Consider the following 20,346-nt stretch of genomic DNA (forward strand, 5'->3'; position numbering starts at 1 on the left):
CCTATATACCCCTTATTATTAACATCTTATATTAATGCAATGCATTTGTTGTCATCTATGAGCCAATATTGATACATTATTATTAACTAATGTCCATAGGGGATCACTCTTTGTGTTATACATTTTATGCATTTTGACAAATGTGTGGTGACATGCATCCACCATTCCAGTTTTATGCAGAATAGTTTCACTGCCCTAAAATTTCTCTGTGTTCTACCTATTCATCCCTCCTGCCCTCCCCCTGAGTCCCTGGCAACCACTGATTTTTTTTACTGTCTTCATGGTTTTGCCTTCTTCAGAATGTCATGCATTTGGAATCATACAGTACATAGCTTTTCCAGATTGGCTTCTTTCACTTAGTATTATGTGTTTAAGGTTCTTCCATGTCTTTTCATGTTTGACAGCTCATTTCTTTGTTAGCACAGAATAATATTTCATTGTCTGGATATACCACAGTTTATCTATTCACATACTGAAGGACAACTTGGTTGCTTCCAAGTTTTGACAATTATTTGTGTTATACATTTTATGCATTTAAAACTACTTTAAATATCTATGTATGGGTTTTTTTTTTTATATTTATTTATTAGAGAGAGAAAGAGAGAAAGCCGGGAGGAGTGGGGCAGAAGGAGAGAGAGCGAGAAAGTCAAGCAGACTCCACACTGAGTGTGGAGCATGATGCGTGGCTCAATCTCATGACCCTGCAATCAGACTTGAGCCAAAACCAAGAGTCAGATGCTTTAACTGCCTGTGCCATGCCACCCAGGCACCCCTCTATGTATAGGTTTTGGTGTGGACATAGATTTTTAACTCATTTGAGGAAATACCAAGGAGCATAATTGCTAGGTTGTTATGGTAAGAGTATGTTTAGTTTTGTAAGAAGCTGCCAAACTGACTTCTGCATTCTCACCAACAGTGAATGAGAGTTCCTGTTGCTCCACATCCTTGGCAGCATTTGGTGGTGTCAATCTTTTGGATTTCTGCCTTTCTGTTCAGTGTATAGTGGCCTCATTGCTGTTTTAATTGGGCATTGCTTTTGCTAGAGAGTAAAAAGTGGGCTGACTGGTCTTTATCTCTTAGTGTGCTGAAATTTCCTTTCATTGTGATGATGAATCAAAATGTAGTCTGATCCAGAGAGATGAGACATCCTTTGATTTGGCATATCCAAAAATGATAAGAAAAGACAGTTCACTGAAGGGGACACATAGTAGGCCAATAAACATATAAGAAATGTTTACCTTCAAATCAATAGTATACCATTTTTCATTTCTCACACTGACCAGTTTTCTTCTTTATGGCAAACAGCACTAGTGGGAATATAGTTTTAGATGTAATCTGTTGGGTTTTTTCCATGCCCCTAGAATAGTTAGAGCATCATTTTTGGTTAAATTAATACTTAGTATTATGATGATGATGATTATGTGTAAATAGTTCACAGATGGGACATACAGTACATATAATGATTAAATTTTCTTTCTTGAACAGCTTTTTTTTTTTTCCCTAGAGTTAAATCTTGCCACTTTTTTGTTTGCCTGTTTTGACATTTCTGTTCCAAATCCAGCACCCAACTCTTCACCAGAGCCCCTGGAACTCTTTAAGTGTAGTCATACATATTAAGTCTTTCCTTCCTTCCTTCCTTCTTTCCTTCCTTCCTTTCTTCTTTCTTTCCTTCCTTCCTTCCTTCTTTCTTTTTTCCTTTTGAAACTTTCTTCTGTTCTTTTTCTCCTCTTTGTTGCTGTTGCTCCTAGGGCCTGCAGCATTACTATGGTTCTGGGCCTTCCTTTCATCTCCTGAGATTTCCTTTTGATCCTGTTTTCTAGACCCCCATTCTTCCTCTTTTTTATGTAAATCCCCCATTTTGTTGGAGCATGAACAAAGGGTGCATGGAAGTTACATATATTAAGATCTTACATGTCTGAAAATCTTTTTCTGTCTCGTGCTTTATTAGTAATTTGACTAGGTACAGATTTTTAGATTGAAAATCATCTTTCATAATTTTGAAGGCAATACTCCACTAATTTCTAGTTTCCATCATAAATAACACTTATTTATTTAACTGAATCTACACTAGGGTTCTGAATTTATTATTAGAGATAAATATTTTGCATCTTTCTTATCTGTTTCTTATAATCTATAAATGGGAATTACATAATCTATAGTTCGGCAATGACAATCTCAATCTCAAGATTCTAGTTTAAGTACATGCTTTCTAAACATTTCTGAATAGCAATACTTATCTAGATGCTATTTAGTGGGAAGGTGTTTTGGTTGTGGCTATAGACTGGATGTTTGCATACCCCACCCCTGCCCCCAATTTATTTGTTGAAACCCTCACCCTCAATGTAATGATATTAGAAGGTGGGACCTTTGGGAAGTGATTAGGTCATGAGGGTGGAGGCCTCATGAATGAGATTAATGCCCATATAAAGGACACCCCAGAGACGACTTCTTCCCTTCCATCATATAAAGATGCAAGTGAAAATGACCATCTGTGAACCAGGAAACAGTTTCTCACCAGACGCTGAATCTGATGGCACCTAGATCTTGGACTTCACAGTCTCCAAACTGTGAGAAATGAATTCTGTTATTTATAAGCCACCCAATCTGATATATTTTGTAATGGTGGCCTGAGCTAAGACAGTTTTTATTTTGTTTTGTTTATTCTTACATTGTTTTATTTATTGTATCGTTTTATTTTTTTCTTCAGACCTAGATAATGGCATTACTAGAGATAAGCAGAATTCTGTTTCTGAGTACAAACAGAAACCTAAAGTAGTTACGTTCTAATTCAGATGGTACTGAATTTGAATCCTGCTTTGCCATTTACTGTTTGTGTGCCCATGGCAAGTGTGTTAAGTCATGTCTTCTGAGAGTTGCCAAGATGAGATTATTCATGCAAAGACTTTATCAGGGGAAACACCTGTGTGAGAGAAAATGTGGAGGGAGCCTTCAGACTCAATGCTGAACTGACCCCAAGCGAAGGAGAGGGAGGTTAGGTGGAAGAGAGTGCTCTGCTCTTCCTTTTCCTCTTCCTGTTCCTCCTCCTCCTCTTAGCTTTTTCTCAGCATCAGCTATTTTAGATACAACATATAAGCCAAAACCTCCTTTTCTGGTTTACTAAAACAAATCGCAGTGTTCTATAAAGTGTGACTGGAAGTGTTCCATGGACCAGCACCATGAGCAACATCCGAGAACTTGTTAGAGATGTGAATTCCAGGGCCCCATCCCAGACTTAATGAATCAGAATCTCTGGGGTAGAGCCCAGGAATCTGTTTTTGAACATTGGGGGTGAGCCTTGTGCACACTAGAGTTTGAGAAGCACCCCTCTAAATAAATCATTCTTATTTCTTCTAGGGAGGAAAAAGGGAAAAAACAGATAAGATCTCTTCAAAAACAGCTGCTTAATGTCAAAAGAGAACGGCAAGCTGAAGTACAGGTAAGAATCACCTGGCCAACACTGAAAGTTACTGAGCTAAAACAGCCACGTAGAAGCCATCTTTCTTAAGCAAAGAAAAATTACATATGAGAAATCGTTGTTTCTCCTGGGATGCCTTTACTAATCAGAGTATATATAAAGAGAGTAACTAGAGAGTTGCCTGGGGTATATAAGTAAGTCCAGAATAGAACTCAGGGAGACCCCAACTCTCTGGAACGCTTAGTCTGTTCTTACTCCTCCCATCCCACTCAATCATACCACCTGCCCTTTCCCTACAGGAGACCTTATCCCAGGCAGTCTCTTGTTTTCCAGCATCCCAGATGGGACATTAAGCACATTACAAACCTCCTTATACATGATGGTTAGGTTTGATAACGTCATCTGTATTATATTTCAAGTACAGCGTGGATTTAATGGGCTTTTTTAGTCATTAGGACCTAACCTTATATCTAATTTACCTCTACAAGAAAATGCATCCCAAGTTTTAAGCAATAGACTTGCAAAACAATGCTTGGGCTACAGTGCAGGCAGTTAGAAATTAGTTCTTTTTTTTTTTTTTTAAGATTTTATTTACTTATTTGTCAGAGAGAGAGCACAAGCAGGGGGAGCGGCAGGCAGAGGGAGAAGCAGGCTCTCCACTGATGCGGGAATTGATCCCAGGACCCTGGAACCACGACCCAAGCTGAAGGCAGACGCCCAACCAACTGAGCCACCCAGGCACCCAGAAATTAGTTCTATTAAGATTTCTAACACTATTAGCAGTTTAGAAAGTTACAGAATATGGCTTAATATCAGCTTTTGCCTAGCTATTTGGACAAGTTTATGCTTCAGATCAGGGAGTCTTCATTATTCCATATATTGAAGTTAGAAGACTTTTTTTTTAAAAGATTTTATTTTTATTTATTTGACAGAGAGAGAGACAGCTAGAGAGGGAACACAAGCAGGGGTAGTGGGAGAGGGAAAAGCAGGCTCCCCACTGAGCAGGGAGCCCGATGGGGGGCTCGGCCCCAGGACCCTGGGATCATGACCTAAGCCGAAGGCAGACGCTTAACCTACTGAGCCACCCAGGCACCCCGAGAAGACTTTTTTTTTTTTTTAAAGATTTTATTTATTTAAGAGGGAGAGAGCATGAGCAGGGGGAGCGGCAGAGGGAGAGGGAGAAGCAGGCTCCCCGCTGAGCAGGGAGCCTGACGCGGGGCTCGATCCCAGGACTCTGGGATCATGACCTGAGCCGAAGGCAGATGGTTAATGACTGAGCCACCCAGGCGTCCCAGCCAGTATGTTTTCAGATAGTTTTAAAGTTCCATTTGCTTGCACTCCGCCTGCTAGAACTCCAATTATCCCTATTTGGACTTTTTGTTATTGACCTTCAGGTTTCTGTGTTTCTTAAAAAAATTTTTCTCTTTGTTCATGTGATTGAATAATCTCTATTTGTCTATCTTCAAGTTCACTGACTTTCCATCATCTCCATTCTAGCTATTAAGCCCTTCTAGTACTTTTTTTGTTTTAAAATTTAGATAATGTATTTTTTTAAATTTATTTATTTGAAAGAGAATGAGAGAGAGAGAGAGCATGAGAAGGGGGAGGGTCAGAGAGAGAAGCAGACTCCCTGCTGAGAGGGAGCCTGATGCGGGACTCGATCCCAGGGCTCCAGGATCATGACCTGAGCCAAAGGCAGTCACTTAACCAACTGAGCCACCCAGGTGCCCTAGATAATGTATTTTTTAGTTTTAGAATTTCCATTTAGTTCTTTTTTTATAGCTCTATTTCTCTGCTGAGATTTCTTGTTGTTTTTTTTTCTAATTTATTATGAGCATATTGCTCTTTATTGAGCTTTGTTTAAACTCCTTGTCCACTGGGATGCCTGGTTGGCTCAGTTGGTAGAGCCAACAACTCTTGATCTCAGGGTTGTGAATTCAAGCCCCACGTTGGGTGTAGAGATTACTTAAAAAGAAAATCTTAAAAAAAAAAAAAATTCTTGTCTGCTAATTCCAACATTTGGCATTTTAAGGTTAATCTCTCTTGAGAATGGTTCATAGTTTTCATTTTCTTCAATATGAACTAATTTTGGAATGTGTCCTGGACAGTGTGAATATTATGTTGTAGAGACTCTGCATTCTCTTCTATCCCCCAAAGTGTACAGGCATTTTTGTTTTAGTGGTCAGTTAACTTCGTTAAATTAAAACTAAAAACTCTCACCTACATTGGGCAGGAGCTTATCTCAGTTCACTTTCTTTTATCCTTAGCAGGTCTGCCTGCATTCTTCCTGGCACCTGTGTGCCTCAGAAATCAGCTACAGATTTGGACAGAATTTATACACCAAATGTGAAGCTTCCTTTCTCCCTTTCAGCATTATTGAAAATTATTTGGCTGTGGTTGTCCAAAATCTGTTTTCTGGTTTTTCAGTCTAAAAAGACTACGGTATTTTGAATCAGGGTTTCCACTGCTTTACACACGCCCCCCCCCGCCCCCCCCCCCACACCCCATAGTGCTGACTGTGGTCTAATCAAGGTCATAAAAAGTTGGAAACTCACCACATGCTGCATCCTTCTTACACGTGTCTCCTTCCTCTAGAATCTGCCTGATTTTGTACACTCCAATGTTTTATGTAATTTCCTTTTATATTGAGTCCAGAGTTTGTAGTTATTAACTGTGTGAGGGTCATACTTGTAGGAGCTTATTGGCAATAGTGAAAGTTGAACTTCTAAATATTCAGTTAGGAGATAGAACCTGGGATATGTAAGGAACTAAAAGAAGGCCAGTTTATAGCTGCTAAAGTTTAGAGAGAAAGGGAGAGAATAACATAGATGAACCTAGAATGGGAGATAGGGAACAGATTATGGAGGGCCTTATAAGCCATGCTTCTCCGGGCAAACATCAGCAATGGGTGCCATAAAGGTGGGGGAGGCTCATCATGTAAGAAATCTATCTTGTCCCTGGGGGTCAGGGTTTGGATCATGTTGAAATTCTGGGTCTGTAACCTTTGTTGTTGTGTTTCTTAGGGCTATACCAATCTTCTCCAGACCCGTGGCTTTAGGTTGACCTGGAGTTTCTTTAAGCAATTACCCTTACCTCATTCTGCTGCCTCCAGCACATACAATAAACCTTTCCAGTGCTGGAGCTGCCACTGAGGTATTTAGCATTGGGGAGATATTCTCAAAACAGGATGCCATGGAGGATTTATTTTTCTCCTGGGCCTGGGGCTTCTCATTTCCCTTAAATTTATATATATGTGTATTTTTTTATATATAGTAATATAATAAATTATATATATATTTATTATGTATGTATATGCCTTCAAGGAGAAGGTTGGCTGATAAAGAAGAGTACTTCACTTATTTCAGCTTTGCCCTGATTATTGAGGTTAAATGTAGTAACAATGAAGTATATGAACCCACTCCTACTCATTTCGACTGGTTACAGGAGCCAAAGGGCACAGAGCTGGATGCCCTGCAACCCTAAAATTTCTTAGATCCAGACTCACATGAATGTCTAGACTGGGTGGCCTTAAGCCAACTGTAGCACTAATTCCTCAGCTTTTGGTTCTTTATTCAGCAACCCCATTGCCATCCATGGTCATTGACTGTACTTTGTTCTTCTTCTTTTTTTTTTTTTTTTAAGACTTTTTTATTTATTTATTTGACAGAGAGAAACACAGCGAGAGAGGGAACACAAGCAGCAGGAGTGGGAGAGGAGAAGCAGGTTCCCCGCCAAGCAGGGAGCCCGATGTGGGGCTTTGTCCCAGGACCCTGGGATCACAACCCGAGCCGAAGGCAGACAGACGCTTAATGACTGAGCCACCCAGGCGCCCCATTGACTGTATTTTAGAAAGCTCAGTGCTATGCAGAAGCTTTGCATCATATTTTTTTTTTTTTTAAGATTTATTTGAAGGGCGCCTGGGTGGCTCAGTCCTGAAGCGTCTGCCTTTAGCTCAGGTCATAATCTCAGGGTCCTGGGATCGAGCCCCACATCGGGGCCCTGCTCAGAGGGAAGCCTGATTCGCCCTCTCCCACCACCCCTGCTTGTGTTCCCTCTCTCGCTGTGTCTCTCTCTGTCAAATAAATAAATAAAATCTTAAAAAAAAAAGATCTATTTATTTGAGAGCGAGAGAGTATGCACATGGGCAGGGAGGGGCAGAGAGAGAGCGAATCTCAAGCAGACTCCCTGCTGAGTGCAGAGCCTGACTTGGGGGCTCTATCTCACGACCCTGAGATCCTGACCTGAGCCGAAATCAAGAGTTAGACACCTTAGGCGACTGAGCCACCCAGGTCCCACTGCATCATATTTTACAACAGGCCTGAACTACTCCATCTTCCAAACCGTACTTTGGTTTTTCTCTGGCCACACTATTACTAACTTTTGCATGTTATCTAGTTCTTTTCTTCACTTAGCACCTCAGCTTTTTGTACTCTTTGATGACTTTAATTTCCTTTTTGGGGGGGACTGGATATAGAGTGAGTACCAAAGAGAATAGGTTGAGATGACTCTGATGATCTCTGGGCTCCAAAATGGATTAAAGAAGTGAATGAAGATATAGAAGGCATGCTTGCTAATTTGCAAGCAACTGAAAGCTGGTATATGATAAGTAATAGACATCAGAATTCAAAACCCAGTTGATTACTAGAACACTGAACTGACTCCAGGAGGATGCAAAAGTGAAACAAAAGGCCTAATTTTGTTTAGAAGACTGTTAGAAGTTGAGAATTGTGAAGATCTAACTTGTCTTCAATAGTTTCATTAGAGGCTTAGCCAGGTTCTAACATGAATCCCTGAGGTTAGGGTCTTACCACTTTTTGTGGTAGTAACAGCATTTTTTAAAAAAGATTTTATTTATTTATTTGATTGAGAGAGAAAGAGAGGGAAAGCAAGCACAAGCAGGGGGGTGCAGAGGGCAAGCAGATTCCCCACTGAGCACGAAGCCCCATCCCAGGACCCTGAGAGCATGACCTGAGCCAAAGTGAGACGCTTAACCAACTGAGCCACCCAGGTGCTCTGTAGTAACAGCATTTTTAAAAGGTGCCTGCCTTCCCATCTTCTGTAGATTTTGCAGAGTCTGCCTTTTACAGTGCTGCTTCTACTGGATTGTCCTCAGAACCCTGACAATCGTGACCAGTCTCGTTAAAAGCATTTGAAGTGCTTCCTCTTTGTTTTGATTACTGCAGTTTGGGGCGCTGTATAGTGTTTATACAGCAGGGAAAAAAATACTCCCGTGTTCTCTGTTGTAGTTAGACATTTATAATATTGTGTATAGTTTTAGGCATTACATTTAAAGGAGTTTACTCAGAGGACATCAGTCAAGATCAGTCAATAAAGGAAACTTTATTACAAAAGGGAAGAGGAAATTGGTACAATTGAAACGGGAATTGTTCAAATGGAAATGAAGGAATGGCTGGAATTGGAGCCTGAAACTTTAGAAGTCTGGACCTGTTTCATCTGCATCTTAGAATGGGTGACTGTGTAGCTCAGAGTTTATTCAGAGACTGTTCTAGAATCAGCCACTATTCTTAGTCCTAGACAGACAAATACAGATGTTAACTTAATACAGAATTGTACTTTTTTTCTTTGGCTTTTGTCACTTTAATAGACCACATTCCCATTTTCCTTTTTCCCTCCAACCAAACCCTCTTCTCTACTTTGTGTTCAGTTATGAAAACGGACACTACCATTAAAATCCTTTGGCTTACACTTTTGTGGCAGCCATTGGAGCCTTATTAACTATAATTGGTTGACTGCTTGTTTCCATTACTAAATCCTCCTCCTCTGAATTCAAATAATGAGTACAGATCTGAAGGCAATTTGGGGATTTGTAAGTCAAGTTTGGTCTGCTACAAAAACCCACAAATATGCTGCATCAGTCCACAGACCTTGATCATGGGGAAGGCTGTAGACACCCTGGGCGACCAGGGTTATGCTGGTGGGTTGTGGTGAGGGCAGATCTTTTCGTAGTGAGAATCCTAAAAGGAACTCCCACAACCCACGACGACCCTTGGCCTGTACCCGCCCTGCTTCTAGGTTGCCTCCTTTTTGCAGACCGGGAAGATGAAGATATGGGATGATACTGCAGTGCATTTGATCATGATTTTACCATCACTAGCCTGTCAATATTTTCTATCTTCCTCTGTTCCCACACGGTGACCATAGAAGGCCACAAGTTGTGCAGAACAGCAGTAAAGGAGGGAATAATCTGAGGCCCATGGCAACAGCACTGAAACCACGTGCCTTTGGCTTGGCACAGGGTAATTGTAGACCAATGGTTTATGAGCTTATTAAGTTACGTAACATAATACCTTTTGCTTGCCATAGGCAGAACCTCCTAGAGTTTTAACTGCATTTCTGATCTTCATAGTTTACTCTGAAAGACTCAATATTCGGTTTGATAAAGAAAACTGACCAGAACATTTTCTTGAGTTTTTGAAAGTATATCTTTGTATGGATGCTATTTAATGAATACCTAACTGTTCAACGCCATTAGAGTCTGTGAGAAATAAAACTACAGTTATTTATATGGGCTGAGGTTTTCTAGAAAAGGTTTTCTGGACTTAAGTGGCGTATAAGCAGGGCCTCGAAGAAAGACTAAGCGGTTAAATAGGTATAAAGATTCCGGCCAATGAGGAAGTTGAAGCTGTCACATTTCACTCTAACTCAAGTCTTCCTAGAAATCCAGACTTTATCGCTGACTACCATACAGCTTGAATTAGGAGGGAGGAGGGAAGCAAAATGGGAAGAGACGGGAAAAGGGAGGAGAGTGTAGAAAGAAGGGAAGGGGGAAAAGTGAGCCAAAAAAGGCCTCTCTTAAAATGCATTTAACAAACATTTATTGAGTAGCTAAGGTGTGCGAGGCCCTGGCAGGATTCTACAGTTGAGAAAGGTCTTAGGTTAAGTAAGTTGCCCACAGTCCTACAACTTGTAAGGGGTTAAGAAGTACTGCGATGTATTAGCACCTGGGCTTGTCGCACGTTCTCTGCCAGAGATACTTATCTTCTTGGAGGGGCTCTGATACCGTCGGAATAACTGCTGAATAATTGGAAGGATTCCATAGAGTTACACCAAGAAGCCAGACAAGATGCTTGAAGAGTTCCTTTCTGACTATTTTTAGGGGCCTATGATCCTTTAAACCATGTTTGCTTTTCATCGTGGATGATCTTGACCGATTTCTGCTTTGCTTCTTCTTCTAATGCTTAGAACTAACTCCACCCAACTTACGTGGTACAACTAAAGTTGGTTGGTATTTAGAGAAACAGAGATCTCTGACTAAAGCAATGCATTTTCATTATTAATTGTGTTTGCTTGTCATGCTGTCAGCTAACTGATCATCACTCTCTGAAATTACTCATGCTGTGTCTGGTTCTTCTCAAACAATCAGATGTTACCTCCCTGACTAAAACCCTTCCGAGGCTCCCCATGGCCCTTGGATTACAGTTCAGACTCCGTACTAGTGCCTGTGAGGTCCTACATGGTCCATCCTACCTCCCTCTACAACCTCATCTTGTCCCACTCTCAACCCTTGCTGGGATAGTCTCTGGACTTTTTTTTCATTTCCTGGAATGTATCCAGGTTTTTGCTGCCTCAAGACTTAGGCACTTATTTTTCCTTTTTCTTAGACTCTTCCTTGACCCCACTTTTCATGTGACATACATACTTATCGTTCAGGTGCCAGATTTAACATTCCTTTCTCAGAGAATCCTTTATAGACTATCTGATCTAATGTGGGCCTCCGTTGTTACTCTGTCCCATGGCCTGTTGTCCTATTCTTTAATAGTGTTTTTTGCCTTTAAAAAAGTTGGCTTTCTTTTTTAAGATTTTATTTATTTTATCTTTTAAAAGATTTTTTTGTTTATTTTAGAGAGAAAGAGAGAGAGCAAGCAGGCAGAAGGGCAGAGGGAGAGAATCCTGAAGCAGACTCCCCGCTAAGCAGGGAGCCCGACATGGGGCTCGATCTCACGACCCTGAGATCATGATCTGAGCTGAAATCAAGAGTTAGCTGCCCAACTCACTGAGCCACCCAGGCACCCCTTAAGATTTTATTTTTAAGTGATCTCTACACCCAGCGTGGGCTCGAACTCATAACCCTGAGATCCAGAGGTGCACGTTCCACTGACTGAGCCAGCCAGGTGCCCCAAAAAGTTTGTTTTATTTTAATCACATCTCTATCACTAGACTGTAAGCTTTATGAAGGCAAAGACCGTGTCTATTAGGTCTCCACTATTTAACTTAGTATGGTACTGAATGAATATTTTTTTAATGAATATGGAAACCTTAAAATTGCCAAGCACTTTGTGACCTGCAAAGAGTTTTTACATATTCTTAATTAATTCCTTATAATCACTTGCTGAGATATTCCAGACAGGGCAGATATTAATGTTTTTATTTTATAGAAGGTAAGACTTGGAGAGTTTAACTGACTTGGCCAGGTTAACACAGCTATTGGGGGCTTGGGTGGGAAGACAGGTCTTTTGATCATTTAGACCAGGGCTCTTTCTACCAAATTGTGATAGTAATGGGAAACCTTTGTGCATACAGACTACCCAAATAGTGTACCTAGGAAAGAATCTCCCATTCCTGATGCTTAGAACTACTTATCCTTCATTTTCATGTATACTATCCATGATTATTGGCTAACTTTCCTATAGTGCAATAACAGAAAAATAGATCCAGTTTCTTGTTGATTTATAAATACAAAAGGTAGGCTTTAGCCATTGGCTGAATTGAATGGAGGTAGAATGTATTTTTTTTTACTTTATTATTTTTAAAATGATTTATTTATTTTAGAGAGAAAGAGAGAGAGAGGCCAGGGGGAGGGGCAAAGGGAAAGGGACGGGGAGAGAGAGAGAATCTCAAGCAGATTCCCTACTGAGCAAAGAGCCCAATGCCAGGCTTCATTTTATGACCCTGAGATCATGACCTGAGTCGAAATCAAGAGTTGGATGCCCAACGAACTGAGCCACCCAGGTGCCCCCTGAATGTATTTTAATTTAGAAACTTGGTCTTACCTCTACAGAGTCGGAATGAATATATTGCTCACCTCAAGGACCAGTTGCAAGAGATGAAGGCAAAAACCAACATGGAAAATCGCTATATGAAGAAAAACACTGAGCTGCAGATCTCCCAGACCCAGAAGAAATGTAACAGAACTGAGGAGCTCTTGCTGGAAGAGATAGAGGTAATCGCTACTACATTAGGAATGAACACGGTACATGGCATTCGAGCTGTCACTCTTCGTATTGCCTCAGCTAACAGAGGAGGAAGGAGGGGGAGGTTTTCTTGATCTTTGCTCCACCTCTCCTGCAGCTCTCACATTTGAGACTAGAAACAAAAACAGAATGAGGTCTTGTGTATTTGCAGGCAGAGATTCTGATAGGCTGTAGGCTACATCCACTGTTTTTTGTGATGACTTTGAAAATCAGTTGTACTTTCTTCCCTTGGTCACTTTATCCTTATTTTATGAAACCAGTTGCCGTTCCAAGATACTTACTAAGTGTGGTTTTCTGCTGCTGCCCAACTGGTACCTTTTATCCCTCCATTAAGAAATATAAAATCAAGAGAGCTGAACTTCATTCAAACCTAAATTTATAAAGCTGGGAAGTCACAGTGAAAAATTATCAGGAGAAAGAAACAAGGAGTAGACCCTCATTAGAAAAGGAAGGACACAATGGCTAAATGAACAGTAGGTAGGTGGGAAGGAGCAAACACGAGTGGCGTCATCCGTGGGGAGGAGGAGTGCTTTCTCTGGGCCCCCCTTATTTGAAAGCTTACTCCCCCGGGTTTGTCGTACGACTCTGACTACAAACTTTCCTTGCACTCTGGAGTTTCCTTTTCTAGGCCTAAGAACCTTGTCCCCTTGAAGCATTGTTTCTCTCCTTAAATTGACATCACTTTATCCAGGCAAGCGGATCCTGGTCCTTTTGTCCTGGGCACTGGCATGTGTGACACATGGCTCAGTGATGTTCATGAGCACGAATTGGGTTGAAGGGAATGATTTGCCACCCTAGAGCAATATGGCAGGATTCTTGGGATCCCAGCTGGTAAAGAAAACTGAGATATGGTCACAGCTACACCTCTAATCTTGAGAACTTCTCATGGCAAGAATTCCTGATACTGGTTTATTGTTGTTACAGAAGCTGAGGCTGAAAACCGAAGAAGAGAACAGGATTCATATGGAGATTGAAATGTTCCTTAGAAAGGAGCAGCAGGTGGGTCACCAAAACTTTTCTACCCTCTAATGGGTTTGTGTTCCACTTACAAAATACCAAGGATGGCAAAAAAAAATTGTTTTAAGGAAAAATTTTTTGAGGGATAAAAAAATCAACCATAATTCTACCGGCCTGATGAATGAGCTGTAGCCCATATCTTGTCTCACAGTTATCTATCTGAATGAATATTTTATAAAGCTGTAATTTGAGTACAGGTAAAATTTTGTCTTCTGCCTTTATCATTTAGCATTATATAAGAAACTGTTTTCTTGCTCCTATATTCCTCATAGTCATAATTTTAAAATAAAATTTACTGATTTTTAAAATTATTAAAATAACACACTCTTAGTTGAGGGAAGATTTTTTTAAATTGTCAATTGCTTTTTCACTCATTTTTTTTCATGTTATTACAGTGTCTTCATAAAATAGTTTAAAATAGTTTTATGTTCTATTGAATGGTTATGCCATAGTTTGCTTGTTACCCTTTATTTTGGATATTTAGATTATTTCCAAGGTTTCATTATTATAAATAATTCAGTAATGAAAGCTTTGCCCAAAAAACTGTTTTCCTTCATTGCAGTTATTTACCAAAAGTAAATCTGAAACATGACAGTGTTATGTCAGAGAGACTGGACTCTTGATAAATATTGCTAATACTTTCTATTCTACACTACCATCAACAATGTAAATTGCTGACACTAATTTCAAGGTATCATCAACCACACTAGGCATTTTAGATATTTTTAAGGTGTTAATTTAATGAGTTGTTTTATTTTGCTTTTTTTTTTGCTAATAGAATTGAAAAATTGACCATTTTTTCATATATTTCTTTATCTTATTTCTTCTTGTGTGAATTATGTGATTGAAATGGTTTTAATTAGTATTTCTAAAACTAACAACAAACTAAGCTGAATGGAGTTTTAAAAAAATATCCCTGTTGGGTGAATAAGGAAAAAATTTCTAGCTTACAATTCAGTCTAGCTTCTTTGAGAAAAGCTAATAAATTTTCAGTAAACAATTCCAAATTTGTGGTTAAAGAAATACTTTATAGATGCTATCTCAGCGGGCCTTACTGAAAACAAAAATCTGGTAGGCTATTAGGAATAGGGTCTTACACCCAGGCAGTTTAGGGATTATGTACCATGTTACTTGTTCAAGTGTTAGATGCATAGTTAGCATGTGCTTAATAACAGTCAGATGAGTTGGTGGATAAATGGATAATGGATGGATAAAGTCAGTGTTTCCTAGATCAACAACCCAATAACACAAGCAATACATAAATACTTTTCTTTTTTTTTTTAAGATTTTATTTATTTATTTGACAAAGAGAGACAGTGAGAGAGGGAACGCAAGCAGGGGGAGTGGGAGAGGGAGAAGCAGGCTCCCGCTGAGCAGGGAGCCTGATGTCGGGCTCGATCCATGACCTAAGCCATCCAGTCGCCCCCGTAAGTATTTTTCAATGAAAAATTTGAGACAGCACAGAAATACACAGATTTTAAAAGGTGAAAAGGTGAAAGCTCTTGTAATCACTCCAAATTGTTCCAATATTTCTTCTACATCTTTTTCTTGATATGCATACTTGTGTATGTACCTAAATACTTACGTTTTTAGTATTTATCTAGCCATCTATTTATTTATTTATTAATATATTGATATTTGTGACATAAATGGATCCTACTATATATATTGTTCCAGACTGTTTTTTTTTAAATTTTTATTTATTTTATTTAAAGATTTTATGTATTTGACAGAGAGGACACAGCGAGAGAGGGAACACAAGCAGGGGGAGTGGGAGAGGGTGAATCAGGCTTCCCGCGGAGCAGGGAGCCCGATGCGGGGTGCCATCCCAGGACCCTGGGATCATGACCTGAGCCGAAGGCAGATGCTTAATGACTGAGCCACCCAGGTGCCCCTGTTTTTTTTAAAATATACTTTGTCTTAATGTTTCCTATAGCAGTACAACTGCTATATAATATCCCATTGAAGGGATAGACCAAAATTTAGTTAACCATTCTTCTGCCAGTGGACATTCAGGTTGTTTCTGAGTTTTGCTACTATAACAATGCTAAACATTCTTAGATATGTCTCTAAATGCATGGTATATGGAAAGGCTATTCATTTTTGCCTGTCACCGTAGATGCCTTATGTCCTCTCATATTAGTTTTAATGGTTTTTCAGTTGATTCATTTAGATTTTCTAGATACAAAATCTTATTGACTGCAGACAAATTTATATTTTCCTTTTTGTTATTTATATGTCTATTTCCATTTTGTGGCTTATTGTATAGCTTGAGTGTCAAGTGTAATGTTGATTAGTAGTAGTGATAATGGGGCCCCATTTTTCTATTCTTGGTATTAATGGTATTTCAGTCAGTATTACACATGAATTCATAATCATGCCAAGTTTCTCACGTGCAAGTTAGGGCATTTATTGGGAAATAAGGGGACCCTGAAACTCAGAATAGGAACATCTCTATGGATTCAGAAGTAATTGATAATCTTGAACCCCCAAGTAACTCTGAGCCTCCCTTGCCTGTGGAAGTAGTATGCCCTCCAGGGTCTGAGGAGATTAGCCTTATTTTCCCTGAAAATGCCGTAGTAATAACTTCATCTGAGTCAGATGCTCACTCTCAAGACCCAGCACAATCACTCCTATTGCCCCTGGATCCATTACTAGAGTCAAATCTCAGCAAGTTCCAGGGTACAGATAACTCAGATAACTATAATTCAGAGGGAAATAGCTTATAAACCTAAAGCATTACAAGACTTCGCTTGTAATTGGGAGACATGTGTGGGAATGGATTCTAAGGATGTTAGACCAATGCAGGTGGGATATAATGCTAGATTGAGTCACGCTCATTGATATGGATATACTTACTAGAGATTCTGGATTTGATGTGATAGCTTGTGAAGCTGGAGGTGACTCTAAGAGTTCACTTGAAACTTGGACTCAACAACTCAGCAGTGGCCCACATTTAATGAGGTGGAGATGCCAGAGCTTCCCTGCTATGATCTGGAGGAGAATCCAAAGTCTTAGGGAAATAGGAATATCAGAGTGAATTTGTGTGACCTACAGATCTGCTGCTGAGCACCTACATGTAATGAGTTTCTGTGAGACATTTCTTCCCAGAGGACACTCCTATACTAAGACATTGAGAAATACATTAGTGAGGGGAGCACCTGCATTCTCGAAAAGGTCTTTGGTTGCTTTCCTATGTAGGCCAGGTAAGATCATGGGTGATATCATCATTGAAATGGCTTCCCTGATTTCAGTGGTGATGATGGGATCCTGGAGAGCCAGAGGACATGTGGCAGCACTTAACTGCTAAAGACAGGTGAACACATTTACCATGAAGGGCAGTAGGAATGTACTGGAAATCAGAATGCCTTTGCCCATAGGGGTATTTGGCAACGGCTGATTAATCATGGTATCCCTATGAACAAAATTGATGAGCAGCCTGATAAAGAATTACTTGATATATGTAACAGAAGAAAGTCCAAGATTAGAAGCCAAAACCCTGATCTGAGTCACCACAATGAAGGGTCATGGTTTCTCCTCCAATTTCCAGAACTAAGTCAATTCAGAGACCAAAGCCCCTTAATTGAAAGGGCCACGACCCCCTGAGGATGAACTCTGCACTATTACTGCAGGTATATATTGTGAATCTTCCCCTAAGCCTACTCAAAGGGACCAGTTACTATACACTGGAAAACAGAAAATACCCAGACTTTTTCAGATTACTAAACATTGGCTCTGATTTGATATTAATTCCTGGGGACCCGAAACAACACTGTGGTCCCTACTCAAAATGAGGGATTATAGTGCTCAGGTGATAGGTGGAGTCTTAACTCAAGTCTGATTTACTCTGGGACCACTTGTTCTGTGGATCCACCCTGTAGTTATTTCCCATTATGGAACATATAATTGGAATAGACATTCTCAGCAACAGACAGAATTTCCACACTGGCTCTCTGACCTATGGAGTGAGGGCTATCATGGTGGTAAGGGCTAAGTAGAAGTCTCTGGAACTTCCCCTTCCTACCAACATAGTAAATCATGAGCAAATGCTGGACGCCTGCTGCAACTGCAGAAATTAGTGCCAACAAAAAAGAAAGCAGCAGAGGTAGTGATATTTACCACATCCCCATTTATTTTTTATTTTTTTTTATTTATTTTTTTTATTGTTATGTTAATCCCCATACATTACATCATTAGTTTTAGATATAGTGTTCCATGATTCATTGTTTGTGCATAACACCCAGTGCTCCATGCAGAACGTGCCCTCCTCAATACCCATCACCAGGCTAACCCATCCTCCCAACCCCCTCCCCTCTAGAACCCTCAGTTTGTTTTTCAGAGTCCATCGTCTCTCATGGTTCTTCTCCCCCTCCGATTTCCCCCCCTTCATTCTTCCCCTCCTGCTACATTCTTCTTCTTCTTTTTTTCTTTCTTAACATATATTGCATTATTTGTTTCAGAGGTACAGATCTGAGATTCAACAGTCTTGCACAGTTCACAGCGCTTACCAGAACACATACCCTCCCCAGTGTCCATCACCCAGTCACCCCATCCCTCCCACCCCACCCCCCACTCCAGCAACCCTCAGTTTGTTTCCTGAGATTAAGAATTCCTCATATCAGTGAGGTCATATGATACATGTCTTTCTCTGTTTGACTTATTTCGCTCAGCATAATACCCTCCAGTTCCATCCACGTCGTTGCAAATGGCAAGATCTTATTCCTTTTGATGGCTGCATAATATTCCATTGTATATATATACCACATCTTCTTTATCCATTCATCTGTTGATGGACATCTTGGCTCTTTCCACAGTTTGGCTATTGTGGACATTGCTGCTATAAACATCGGGGTGCACGTAGCCTTTCGGGTCCCTACTTTTGTATCTTTGGGGTAAATACCCAGTAGTGCAATTGCTGGATCATATGGTAGCTCTATTTTCAACTTTTTGAGGAACCTCCATACTGTTTTCCAGAGTGGCTGCACCAGCTTGCATTCCCACCAACAGTGTAGGAGGGTTCCCCTTTCTCCGCATCCCCGCCAACATCTGTCATTTCCTGACTTGTTAATTTTAGCCATTCTGACTGGTGTGAGGTGGTATCTCATTGAGGTTTTGATTTGGATTTCCCTGATGCCGAGCGATATTGAACACTTTTTCATGTGTCTGTTGGCCATTTGGATGTCTTCTTTGCAAAAATGTCTGTTCATGTCTTCTGCCCATTTCTTGATTGGATTCTTTGTTCTTTGGGTGTTGAGTTTGATGAGTTCTTTATAGATTTTGGATACTAGCCCTTTATCTGATATGTCATTTGCAAATATCTTCTCCCATTCTGTCAGTTGTCTTTTGGTTTTGTTGACTGTTTCCTTTGCTTTGCAAAAGCTTTTTATCTTGATGAAGTCCCAATAGTTCATTTTTGCCCTTGCTTCCCTTGCCTTTGGCGATGTTTCTAGGAAGAAGTTGCTGCGGCTGAGGTCGAAGAGGTTGCTGCCTGTGTTCTCCTTTAGGATTTTGATGGACTCCTGTCTCACATTTAGGTCTTTCAACCATTTGGAGTCTATTTTTGTGTGTGGTGTAAGGAAATGGTCCAGTTTCATTCTCCTGCATGTGGCTGTCCAATTTTCCCAACACCATTTGTTGAAGAGACTGTCTTTTTTCCATTGGACATTCTTTCCTGCTTTGTCAAAGATTAGTTGACCATAGAGTTGAGGGTCCATTTCTGGGCTCTCTATTCTGTTCCATTGATCTATGTGTCTGTTTTTGTGCCAGTACCATACTGTCTTGATGATGACAGCTTTGTAGTAGAGCTGGAAGTCTGGAATTGTGATGCCGCCAGCTTTGCTTTTCTTTTTCAACATTCCTCTGGCTATGCGGGGTCTTTTCTGGTTCCATACAAATTTTAGGATTATTTGTTCCATTTCTTTGAAGAAAGTGGATGGTATTTTGATGGGGATTGCATTGAATGTGTAGATTGCTCTAGGTAGCATTGACATCTTCACAATATTTGTTCTTCCAATCCATGAGCATGGAACGTTTTTCCATTTCTTTGTGTCTTCCTCAATTTCTTTCATGAGTATTTTATAGTTTTCTGAGTACAGATCCTTTGCCTCTTTGGTTAGATTTATTCCTAGGTATCTTATGGTTTTGGGTGCAATTGTAAATGGGATCGACTCCTTAATTTCTCTTTCTTCTGACTTGTTGTTGGTGTATAGGAATGCCACTGACTTCTGTGCATTGATTTTATATCCTGCCACTTGACTGAATTCCTGTATGAGTTCTAGCAGTTTTGGGGTGGAGTCTTTGGGATTTTCCACATAAAGTATCATATCATCTGCAAAGAGTGAGAGTTTGACTTCTTCTTTGCCAATTTGGATGCCTTTGATTTCTTTTTGTTGTCTGATTGCTGTGGCTAGGACTTCCAATACTATGTTGAATAGCAGTGGTGATAGTGGACATCCCTGCCGCGTTCCTGACCTTAGGGGGAAAGCTCTCAGTTTTTCCCCATTGAGAATGATATTCGCTGTAGGTTTTTCATAGATGGCTTTTATGATATTAAGGTATGTACCCTCTATCCCTACACTCTGAAGAGTTTTGATCAAGAAAGGATGCTGTATTTTGTCAAATGCTTTTTCTGCATCTATTGAGAGGATCATGTGATTCTTGTTTTTTCTTTTGTTAATGTATTGTATCACGTTGATTGATTTG

The 20,346-nt window shown here is 40.1% G+C and overlaps 1 protein-coding gene across 1 annotated transcript in view; it reads left to right on the forward strand.

The window, feature by feature from the left end:
• The window catches only part of IQCG (IQ motif containing G), a 52,580-nt gene that overhangs the window by 18,782 nt on the left and 13,452 nt on the right, over positions 1 to 20,346 (forward strand). Inside the window, exons 7-9 of the mRNA XM_032406154.1 lie at positions 3,355 to 3,436; positions 12,435 to 12,596; positions 13,552 to 13,626. Of these exons, the coding sequence (XP_032262045.1) occupies positions 3,355 to 3,436; positions 12,435 to 12,596; positions 13,552 to 13,626 (319 nt within the window). The remainder of the gene's footprint in view (positions 1 to 3,354; positions 3,437 to 12,434; positions 12,597 to 13,551; positions 13,627 to 20,346) is intronic.

Source organism: Phoca vitulina, unplaced genomic scaffold, assembly GCF_004348235.1.
Source record: "Phoca vitulina isolate PV1807 unplaced genomic scaffold, GSC_HSeal_1.0 scaffold8, whole genome shotgun sequence".
Taxonomy (NCBI): domain Eukaryota; kingdom Metazoa; phylum Chordata; class Mammalia; order Carnivora; family Phocidae; genus Phoca; species Phoca vitulina.